This window comes from Camelus dromedarius, chromosome X (genome assembly GCF_036321535.1).
Source record: "Camelus dromedarius isolate mCamDro1 chromosome X, mCamDro1.pat, whole genome shotgun sequence".
NCBI classification, from domain to species: domain Eukaryota; kingdom Metazoa; phylum Chordata; class Mammalia; order Artiodactyla; family Camelidae; genus Camelus; species Camelus dromedarius.
The window spans coordinates 35,521,057-35,533,123 of record NC_087472.1 but is presented as its reverse complement, the minus strand read 5'-3'; the positions used below and the strand labels follow the sequence as shown (position 1 = coordinate 35,533,123).

General features: G+C 35.5%; 1 protein-coding gene across 1 annotated transcript in view; it reads left to right on the top strand.

Moving 5' to 3' along the window:
• The window catches only part of GUCY2F (guanylate cyclase 2F, retinal), an 89,217-nt gene that overhangs the window by 47,177 nt on the left and 29,973 nt on the right, over window positions 1-12,067 (top strand). The window contains exon 8 of the mRNA XM_010985023.3: window positions 10,818-10,994. Within this exon, the coding sequence (XP_010983325.1) occupies window positions 10,818-10,994 (177 nt within the window). The remainder of the gene's footprint in view (window positions 1-10,817; window positions 10,995-12,067) is intronic.

Sequence of the window (12,067 nt, the reverse complement as noted above, 5' to 3'; positions counted from 1 at the left end):
TCTTTCTTGATCGGTTTTACTAAGGGGTTATCAATTTTATTAATCGTTTCCAAAAATCAACTTTTGGTTTTGTTGATTTTTCCCTCTTGTATGTCTGCTTTCTATTTCATTGATTTGTATTCTTATTCTTTCCTTCTACTTTGTTTTTAATTTTTTGTTCTTTTTCTAGTTTTTTTGAGCTGGAAGTTTTTATAGTTGATTTTAACCTTCCTTACTTTCTAATATAGTCACTGTAAGCTAGAAAATATCCTTTAAGTACTTCTTCAGCCACATCCTGGAACTTTCTCTTTTATTTTTAAAAACTTTTATTATGGAAAATAGTAAACATACAAAATAAACAGAATAATATAAACAAACTTCATATGCCTATCACCCAACTTCAACAATGATCAACATTCTACAATTATTATTTCATCTGTACTCCCACCCACTTACCACATCTCTGTTGGTTATTATTATTGTTGTTGTTAATTTGCAGTTCTATATTTTTCAGGTACAATTGAACACATTGAAATGCTCGCATCATGGATATATAACTTTGATAAAGGAATATGCTCATATAATCTAGACTCCTATCATGATATAAAATAGGAGTCAGCAAAATATGGCCCATTGGCCAAATCTGGGTTATGGCCTGTTTTTAACAGCCTGGGAGTTCAAAATGTTTTTATTTCTTTTCACATTTTTAAAGGGTTTTAGAAAAAGAAAACAAAGATTATACATCAGAAACTATATGTGATCTGCAAAGCCTACAATATGTACTATATGTACATTTACATAAGAAGATTGCTGACCCTGACATAAAAACATTTCTTTCTCTCAAGAAAGTTTTCTTGTTTCTTGGTAAATTTTTGGGCCCCCACCCTCCACCAAAAAAAAAAAAAGAAGAAACCACTGTTCTGGGTCTTTTTTAGTCTACCTTGCATTAATTTTGCTTATCTTATAACTTCATATAAATGGAATCATACAGCATACTGACTGATTCATTTATGTTATCGTGTGTATAAATAACTTGTTTTTTTCATCTGAGTAGTATTCAATTGTATGAATATAACACAATTTAATTATATGTTTGTCTGCAGATGGGCATTTAAGTTGATTCCAATTTTGGCTATTGTGAATAAAACTGATATGCTTTTTACAAATATTTTATGGACACATTTTAATTTCTCTTGGGTAAATACCTAGGAGTGGAATCTTTGTGTTATAGTATACATTTAACTTTATAAGGTACTATCAAAACTTTCCTATTTTAATTCCTACTCACAAGTTGTGAGAGTTCCATTTGCTCTACATCATCACTAATATTTCATATTAGTCTTTATGGTTTTAGGCATTCTAGTGGGTTTATATGGTTATCTCATTGTGTTTTCAAATTTTTTCTTTTCAATTATGATAAAAATAATTTTAAAAATTGCCATCTCTAAGTGTACAGTTCAGTAGTGTTCAGTATATTCACATTATTTCACAACAGATCATCACAACATTTTCATCTTGCAAAACTGAAACTCTGTACCCATTAAACAAAGCTCTCCTTTTCCCTACTCACCCTTAACACCTAGCCACCATTCTATTTTTTGTTTCTGTAAATTTGACTACTTTGGATATCTCACATAAGTGGAATCATACAGTACTTGACTTTTTTTGTGACTGGCTTATTTCACTTAATATAATGTCTCATGTTTTTAAAATACACTTTTTAGGTTTAATTAGATGTTCTGTTCACTGAATTTTGATAATTGTGTATATCTGTGTAACCACTCCCCCAAACAAGGTACAGAATATGTTCGTCACCCCAGAAAGTTCCCTTATTTCTCTTCTCAGTCATTTCTTTTACCCAAGAGGCAACCATTGTTCTGATATCTATCATCATAAATTAGTATTTTTTCTGTTCTTGGATTTCATATAAATGGAATGATACAGTATGTATTCTTTGATGCTTGTCTTTTTTCTCTCAACATAGTACTTTCTAAGATTAATCTACGGTTTTGCATGTATCAGTAGTCCATTTTAAAAAATTGCTAAGTAGTATTTTGTGTTATGGCTATATCACAGTTTGTTTATCATTTTCCTGTTGATGAACATTTGGCTAGTTTCTAGTTTTTTGATGTTATAAGTAAGGTGAGTATAAATTTTTTTTAATTATGAAAAAAACACATAACATAAAATTTACCATCTTAACTATTTTCAAATGTATAGTTCAATAGTGTGAAGTGTATTTGCATTGCTGTGAAACATGTCTGCAGAACTTTTTCATCTTGCAAATATAAAACTCTGTACCTATTAAATGTCAACTCCCTTTTTTCCCTTCCCCCTACTCACGGCTAACCACCATTCTACTTTCTGCCTCTATGAACTTGACTACTTTAGACAACTTATGTAAGTGGAATCATATAGTATCTGTCTTTTTGTGACTGGCTTATTTCACTCAGCATAATGTCTTCAAGGTTCATCCATTTGGTAGCATATGACTGGATTTCCTTCCTCTTAAAGGCTGAATAATATTACATTTTATGTCATTTATTCATTTCTTCATGGACCTTTGAGTTGCTATAAATATGGATATACAAATATCTCTCTGAGATCCTGCTTTCAGTTCCTTGGATATATACCCAGAAGTGGGATTACTGGATCATATGGTAGTTCTATTTTTATTTTTTTGAGGAACCTCTATGCTGTTTTCCATAGCAGTTGCAACATTTTACAGTCCTTCCAACAAGAACCAAGGGTTCTAATTTCTCCACATCTTTGCTCACACTTGTTATTTTCTGTTTTTTAAATTTTTATTTTTATAGTAGCCATTGTAGTGGGTAGGAGGTGATAATCACATTTTAGTTTTGGTTCACATTTCTCTGATGATTAGTGATGTTGACTACATTTTCATATGCAACTATAAACAGTTTTGTACAAGTATTTTTGTGAACATATATTTTCACTTCTCTTGGGTATATACCTAAGAATAGACTAACTGAGTCATAAAGTAGATGTAAGTGTAATTTTATATGAAACATCCAAACACTTCTCCAAATTGGTTATAACATTTTACATTCCTGTCAGAAATGTACAAATGTTCCAGCTGCTTTAAATTCTCAGCAACAATTGTCTTTTTGATATTTGTTTTTCTAGGGTGTGTAAAATGTTACCTTATTGTGATTTCAGTTTGCATTTTCTTAATGACTAACATTATTGAGCATCTTTTCATGTGTTTATAATTCATTTGTATGTCTTCTTTTCTGAATTGTCTGTTCACATTGTTGCTCATTTTTAAAAATTGAGAGTTTTGTCTTTTAACTGTTGAAATGTAGACATTCTTTATATGTCCTGGGTATTAGCCTTTGGTCAGATCTATGTTTTACAATATTTTTTTCAGTCTGTGGCATGTTTATTTAATGCTGTCTTTTGATGAGCAAAATTTTTAATTTTGAGGAAATCAAATTTATGGTTTTATTTTATTTTGTGGCCCAGAAATCTTTGTCTATTCCAAAATTTTAGATTTAGGATTATGATCTATCTTGAATTAGTTTTTGTGTATGGACAGAGATAATGATCACGGTTAATTTTTTTCCCATAAAGACATCCAGTGTTCTAGTAACAATTGTCTTTAAAAAAAGCTTTCCTTTCTCCATTTAATTAACTTTTCAATGTGGTGAAAACTTAACTGACTATATATGTGTGGGTATATTTTTGGACTCTCTACTCTGTTTCACTAACTCATTAGTGTACCTTATTGCCAGTATCATACTGTCTTGATTATCATAGCTCTAGAATAAGTCCTGTAGTTAAGTGATGTAAGCTCTTTAAAATTGTTCTTTTTCAAGATTGTTTTGGATAGGGTAGTTTATTTTAATTTTCAATAAGTTCTTGAATTAGCTGTCTATTAGTTCATTAAAGCCTTCTAGAATTTTTCATGGGGGGCGATTATATGAATTTATAAATCTGTTTAGGGAAAATGGACATCTTAACAAAATTGAGTCCTCCAGTCCATTAATGTGGTATAGATCTTCATTACTTAAGTTTTTTTTTAACATTTTTTATTGATTTATAATCATTTTACAATGTTGTGTCAAATTCTAGTGTTCAGCACAATTTTTCAGTCATACATGGACATATACACACTTATTATCACATTTTTTCCTCTGTGATTCCCTGTGCTATACAGTATAATCTTGTTTATCTATTCTACAATTTTGAAATCCCAGTCTATCCCTTCCCACCCTCCGCCCCCCTGGCAACCACAAGTCTGTATTCTCTGTCTATTAGTCTATTTCTGTACTGTATTTACCCTTTTTTGTTTGTTTGTTTGTTTGTTTTTGTTTTTTAGATTCCACATATAAGCGATCTCATATGGTATTTTTCTTTCTCCTTCTGGCTTACTTCACTTAGAATGACATTCTCCAGGAGCATCCATGTTGCTGCAAATGGCGTTATGTTGTCAGTTTTTATGGCTGAGTAGTATTCCATTGTATACATATACCACTTCTTCTTTATCCAGTCACCTGTTGATGGACATTTAGGCTGTTTCCATGTCTTGGCTATTGTAAATAGTGCTGCTATGAACATTTGGGTGCAGGTGTCATCCTGAAGTAGGGTTCCTTCTGGATATAAGCCCAGGAGCGGGATTCCTGGGTCATACGGTAAGTCTATTCCTAGTCTTTTGGGGAATCTCCACACTGTTTTCCACAGTGGCTGCACCAAACTGCATTCCCACCAGCAGTGTAGGAGGGTTCCCCTTTCTCCACAGCCTCTCCAGCATTTGTCATTTCTGGATTTTTGAATGACGGCCATTCTGACTGGTGTGAGGTGATACCTCATTGTAGTTTTGATTTGCATTTCTCTGATAATTAGTGATATTGAGCATTTTTTCATGTGTCTATTGATCATTTGTATTTCTTCCTTGAAGAATTGCTTGTTTAGGTCTTCTGCCCATTTTTGGATTGGGTTGTTTATTTTTTTTCTTATTGAGTCGTATGAGCTGCTTATATATTCTGGAGATCAAGCCTTTGTCGGTTTCATTTGCAAAAATTTTCTCCCATTCTGTAGGTTGTCTTTTTGTTTTACTTATGGTTTCCTTTGCTGTGCATAAGCTTGTAAGTTTCATTAGGTCCCATTTGTTTATTCTTGCTTTTATTTCTACTAGGGGAAAATTTTTGAAATGTATGTCAGATAATGTTTTGCCTATTTTTCCTCTAGGAGGTTTATTGTATCTTGTCTTATGTTTAAGTCTTTGATCCATTTTGAGTTGATTTTTGTATATGGTGTAAGGGAGTGTTCTAGCTTCATTGTTTTACATGCTGCTGTCCAGTTTTCCCAACACCATTTGCTGAAGAGATTGTCTTTATTCCATTGTATATTCTTGCCTCCTTTGTCGAAGATTAGTTGACCAAAAGTTTGTGGGTTCATTTCTGGGCTCTCTATTCTGTTCCATTGGTCTATATGTCTGTTTTTGTACCAATACCATGCTGTCTTGATGACTGTAGCTCTATAGTATTGTCTGAAGTCTTCATTACTTAAGTTTTCTTTAACTTTTCTCATCAGTGTTTTGATGCTGTTACACAATATTGAGTAGAAATAGTGAAGTAAGACATCCTTGTCTAGAGGAAAAGGATTTAATGTTTTACAGTTGGGTTTGATATTACCTGAAGATTTTTTTCACACATGTCCCTTCTACTTCTGATTTTCTGTGTTTTTTTTTTTAAATCATGAAGAGGTTTTTGTATATTCTCTGACTGCCTGCAAAAGTTTATCTTTAATTTTAGGAGTTTAATCATGATATGTCCAAGTGTAGTTTTCTTTATATTTAACCTGTTTGGGATTCACTGAGCTTCTATCTTTATGTTGATCTTGAATTGTAGGAAATTGAATATGATCTTTCTAGGTTATTTGTATTTATCTTGTTTGGAGCTCAGTATGTTTCTTGGACTTTTAAGTTGATGTTAATAAATTCAAGAATTTTGGGTCACTCTTTCTTAACATTTGTTTTCTTCCTCATTCTAGTGTCCATTAGGAACTGAAGTCATATACGTTAGACTGCTTAATATTGTCCCACAAATCCCTCAGACTTCATTTTCCCCATCTGTTTTCTCCATATTCTTCAGAGTCATGTATTTTTTAGTTGATCACTCCTCAATTTCACTGACTCTCTGTCATCTTCTAAGCCCATCTAGTGAATCTTTAATTTCAGTGTTACATTTCAAGTTATAGAATTTCCATTTGGTTCATATTTATATTCTCTATTTCTCTGCTGATTTTACCTATCTGCATATTCACTTTGCATATTCTGTCCTTTAAGTCCTTAAATATATTTATTACATCTTTAAAGTCCTTTTCTGCTGATTGCAATAGCTATATCATCTCAGGGTTGATTTCTATGGACTGCTTTTATTTTATTGGGTATAGGCCACATTTTCCTGTTTTTTTGCACCTCTAAATCTTTTTGATTGGTTGCTGAGCATTATGAATGATGCATTTTAGAAACTCTGGATTCTTTTATGTTACACTGAAGAATGATATTTTTATTCTTGCAGGCAGTTATCATGGCTAAACTCAAATTTCAACTTCTGTGTGGTATTCAACAGCTAAAATCTCTAGTTAGTTTTTCAGGTTTAGCTGTTGCTTTTTTACTGGGCTTTTTGGGATTTTCCCCATATGTGCAAAGATTAACATTCAGCCAAAGATTTGGACAGATTTTACATATAGATTTGGGAACTGAATTCCCTCTGCAGCAAATTAACTTCCAGGAATTCCTCCCTAACTTTTTGGCTGTTCATTGGCTTCAAACTTTGCCTTCTGATATGTCAAAACTGTTGGGCTATAGTTTTTACTTCCAAGTCATGCAGTTTGGGGACTGCACACTTACAAAAAGCAGCAAACACAAATTTTACTTATTTTAGTGTGTCTTTCAAGTTTAGCTTTACCTCCGTTTCTGCTTTTGATCACTCTCTACTGCCTTTTAAAAAGTTTTTGGTTCATATTTTATAAGTTTTTTTTTTTTGGCCTATCGATTTTTTAGAGACATTGTTTCATTCTTCGGTCTTCCTCTGTTTCTGCCTTTTCAAATATCTAGTAATTTTTTATTGTATGGTAGACATTTTAAATAAAGATATTGTAGAGGCTCCAGGAATATGTTCTACCAGTGAGGGTTTTCTCTTTTCATTTGTTAAGTGGATAGGGTAGAGGACTAATTTCATTAATCTAATCAGAGATTGAGGTAGATTGAAGCAATGTTGTAATTTTAATCAGACTCAGTACACCTCTAGTTCTACTATGTTTCTCAAGCATGCCCCCTCCAAGAGCCTGAGGAGCTCTATATTCTCTACTTCAAAAGATTGGTATATTCAGGCTGTGCTTCAGAGCCTTTGATCTTTACTCTTTGACCTCTACCTTTACCCCATGCTGCTTCCAAATTTGGCAAATATCTTGAGGAAGAGACCAGCTATGTGTTTGTTGCAGGCCTATTCTTCCAATGAGACTCTGTCTCCTAAATATTGGGAGACTAAAGGAGATTTCAACCCACCTTATGGAAGCTTTCTAATCTCCTCAATAGCCCCCAAACTCAGAAAATATACTGTGGGGGTAAACCAGCTCACATTTAGTTCTCTTGAAGTTTATTGTCATGCCAGTATTCCACAATTGCCAAAAGCTTTGCTGATTTTCTCTTTTCCCCAGCAAATTCCTTCTCTGAGGCTAAGCCAAATCTTAAGCTTGTGCCAAGAATTAGAGAATGTCACCAGGAAAGAAAATGGCTGGCAACAATCTGCTTTTCTGAAAGGGCTCCTGCCCTTCTATTGGTTATAGCTGTGGATGTATGATTATAAAGATTTAGGGAAAATCTAGGCCTGAAATTTTTCCATGCTAGTGTTACTAATGTAAAGCTAGATAGTGTAACTATTAGACCCCCAAATGCTCAATATCTCAGACACAGCAAAAGTTAAATTCTTGTCCAAATAACAGTATAAGGAAGGTGTGTTGGGTTGGCAGATTACTCTCTTCTAGTATGGTGATTCAGCAGTCCAAGATATGATCATTGTATGGCCCTGCAATCTCCTAGGACCTGTTATCCTCCACATTCATCTAGAGAAGTGGAAAAATAACATAGAAGGCATATATTCACTTTTTTTTTTTTTTACACAATAGAGAATTTGTATTAGCGGCCATAGCAAAGTATCACAGACTTGGTGGCGTAAACAACAGAAATTTGTTTTGTCACAGTTCTGGAGACTGAGAACTGAGGATCAAGGTGTCAGTAGGGTTAAGTGGAGACCTGCATGTGGAGAAGGCACATATGCACTTTTTAAAAGCCTTAGCTTAGAAATTGTATATATCACTCCCTTTCACATTCAATTGCTTAGAATTCAGTCACATGGCTACGCTAAGCTTCAGTGGAGGCTGGAAAATGTGGACTAGTTGTTTTCCCCATAAGGAAAGGAAATAGATGTGTGTTAAACAACTAGCAGTCTGTGACATAACCACTTTGTACTCTGTCTTCCAACATAACTTCAGAGTCCAGTAGTTTTGGCTGCTTGGTCCATATGAGATAGTACAATGAAACTTTAGAAGAAAGCATTGACTTTGCGATGTATAGGCTGAATTTCCATGTCTCCCTTAGCTGATTTAGGATGCATTGGACTAAGAGAAGCATCATGGGTGCCAGGCTTTTATGCTTAAAGGCAGCTTTAGTGGTCCATAGCTGCCATTCCCATCAGGGGTAATTTAACCTCAGCTGAGATCGGCTTGTTGGAGAAGCAGGCTTATACTCTAAGCCAGTGGACTCCGCCTCAATAAATGGCCTACCACATCTCAATGCTCAAAACAGAATAATCCTTGATTTCATCCTTTCCCTTACTCCCTACCCCAACAACTTATATGATTTACAGCTCCAAAACATCTCAGATCTGCCCATTTCTGTTAATTCACACTGCTGCCACTCTAAGCCTTTATATGTATCTTTGTACATCTGTGCAAATATTTATAGGGTAAATTTTTGTAATTAATAATTTCATAATGGTCAAATTCACCAGATACTTTTCTGTCTTCATCTTACCTGACCTCTCTGGTATTTACCACATTTTCCTGAAATTCCTTCTGGCATGTATCTCCCTTATCCTGAAACTCTTCCTGTGGTGTTCATAATGTTGCTCTAAATAAGCTTTTCTCCACTTCTCAAGCCTCATTTCTAAGCCTTTATGCAGGGTGTTTTTCCTTTTCCCATCTTTTAAATATTTATATCTCCCACTTTTCTTTTTATTCTATATGCTTCCCTTAGATTATCTAATTCACTCCCATTAATTTTATTTACCATTTACATGCTTACAATTCCCAAGTCTGTTTATCCTGATCACACTTCTTGTGAGCCTCAAACACTGAATATCCAACTGTCTTTGGAATAGTTCAACCTTGATGTCCCACAAGCACCTCATTCTTAATATGTCTCAAACTGAATTAATCAGCCTTTGCCACCAAAAATTTGCTTTCCTACTGTCTTAGGTCAGATTCTCTAAAAGCTAAGCCTAAGATGGAGAGTCTTGTTCAAATTACTTATTGAGAAAATGTTGTCAAGAGAAAGGGAGTGAGGGGTGCAGGATAAGGCAGAAGTGAAAGCTCAGCAAATACATGATCTCAGCTTGAGACTAGCTTCAGTATGATCTTATGGGAGAAATGCTGGAGCATAAGTTGTACCATGAGTTCCACCTTGAGGCTAGGGAATTGAACTTTTGTACCATGCCTAGTCAGTTGACAATTGGCTGAGATCTGTGGGTAGGCCCTAACCTTTCAGGTAAGGTGGCTCCTCTAGGACAATTTTCCTGAGAATGGAGCAACTGTGAGTTATTGGCCAACATTCACAGTAGCTGGGAGATGCACAGCAAAAGGAATATGAGTGGGGAACCAATATATCCACTACTAAACCATCCCTGAATTCCTTTTTTTGATGTATATCACTGCGATCTACGCAGGAATCCAAGTAGAAATCTAGAAGACATCATAGAGTTCTTTTCTCCCTTATCTCCCATTAAATAGTAATAATAATAGATAATAATTATTCAGTGCCCATAGTATTAATTTCAAATTCTATAGCAAGGTTCTCAAAGCCACACAGGATGCAACTCTTGTCTATCTTTCCAGCCAACTGTCTAATATTCTTTCCCTTGCACTATGTTCTGGCCACTTTAAACCCGTTGCAGTTTCCTCAGCATAATATGCTCAGCCCCTCCCATCATGTCCCCTTCACCTGGCCGACTCTTACTTTTCCTTCAAAATGGTCTAGATATTATCTCCTCAGGGAAGTCTTCTCTGGTCCCCAAGGCTGAATTAGATACTTAACCATCTGAGCTCCACCAACAACCCATTCTCTCTTCCATAAGAACCCATTTCATAGGGAAGCAAAGCTGTCAGTTTGCTTGTCTATCACCCCTCTTTGAATGTGAGTTTTTCAGGACATTTATTTCATTTTGTTTATCTTTGTATCACTAGCATGCAGTCCCATGCCTTGGACATTTTTAGCACACACTAAACGCTTCTCACCTTAGTGAAAAAAAAAAAAGAATGGATGCAAAGGTAAAATGTAGTCAAAATTCTCAATGCTTCTTCTGAAACAAATTTGTAGGCTTTAGCCTGATGTTTATATAAGCTATTTATTTTAATGGATGCTGCATAGATGAATATTCACAGAAAGACAATCTTTCCCACTTCTTACTGTACTAACCTTTTAAGTCTTCCTGGGTCACTGAGCTCCACAGAATCCCTAAAGAATCAGGAAGAAGGTCCCAGCTCCAACTGAGACAAGACAGCTGTGACTCTCTTCTCTCCCTCCCCATTTCCAGATGAAGGACCTGCGTCATGAGAATGTTAACCCTTTATTGGGCTTCTTCTATGATTCGGGGATGTTTGCCATTGTGACAGAATTCTGTTCCCGAAGGAGCCTGGAAGACATATTGACAAATCAGGATGTGAAACTAGATTGGATGTTTAAATCATCACTCCTGCTGGATCTCATCAAGGTTAATGGAAAGACTGAGGAAATCTTGAATTTTCCCTGTAGTTTAGAACTTCAATATTTTGAGATGTTTTGTTTTCCTTGGATCCTTGTGATGATCTCACTCCTCCACCTTCCTTCCCTGTGTCTGCCCCCACCACTTCTCACAGCCCCTTGGTCCGTATCTGTTATAAGGTCCTGATACAGAAGGATTTGCTTTCCGTACCCCCCACCCCTATCCCATTAAAGGGTCAGATTTGTCTTTACTTCCTATAGCCATTGAGCACTCTTCTGCCTTAAGCAATCCTTTCTTCCATCCTATTTCTCTGCTTTCTGTTGTGGAAAAGTGCTTATTCCCAAGCTCCTTGGTGCTGCTTAGCCCTATTTCCTGCCTTTCACGTTCTAAAAGGTGGTTCAGTCTAGAACTAGGTGATGAGTCTTTGCATACCATAAGTGGAGATGTGGAACTCAGCATGACCAGAAAGCCAAAAGACCATTGGTTCTATCAGGCAGCACCTCCATCCTCAGAGGCAAGGACTAGTAACAGCCAAGCGGGAGTGGTTCACTGATGGGTTCATGGATGGGCTTCAGAGAGTCCATGAACTCCTTGGAGTGATATGAAAATTGTGTCTATGTGCATTTTTAGGAGCCTGATGTGGATAATCAATGACTGGTTGAGCTTCCTGTATATTGATCATAATCTTGACCCTTCTGTTGTGGCCGAACTCTTTTCAAGGAAGCTTTATAGACATTATCTCATTCTAATTTTCCATAAAATAAGTGTGATTATCCTTTTACAGAGGCTCAGAGAAGCTAAAGGAGGTGCTTTTTGTCATTTAGTGTCTGCCACATATAGTAGGTGCTAAATAAGTATTTATCAGCCAGCTATTAAGTGGCAGAGCTGATGCTAGAATCTAAATCTCCTGGTTCCTATTCTAATACTCTTTTCACTCACTCTGTAAGCAAAGTCCAGTGAGTTAAGGGAGAATCCTCTAAATGACAGTTTTCTCAGGCCCATGATGAATGAAACCCTAGCATTAGAGAGCTTGGGAGAAATCTTACCCACTGTAGACTCTGCTTGGAGGTACTAGGGACTAC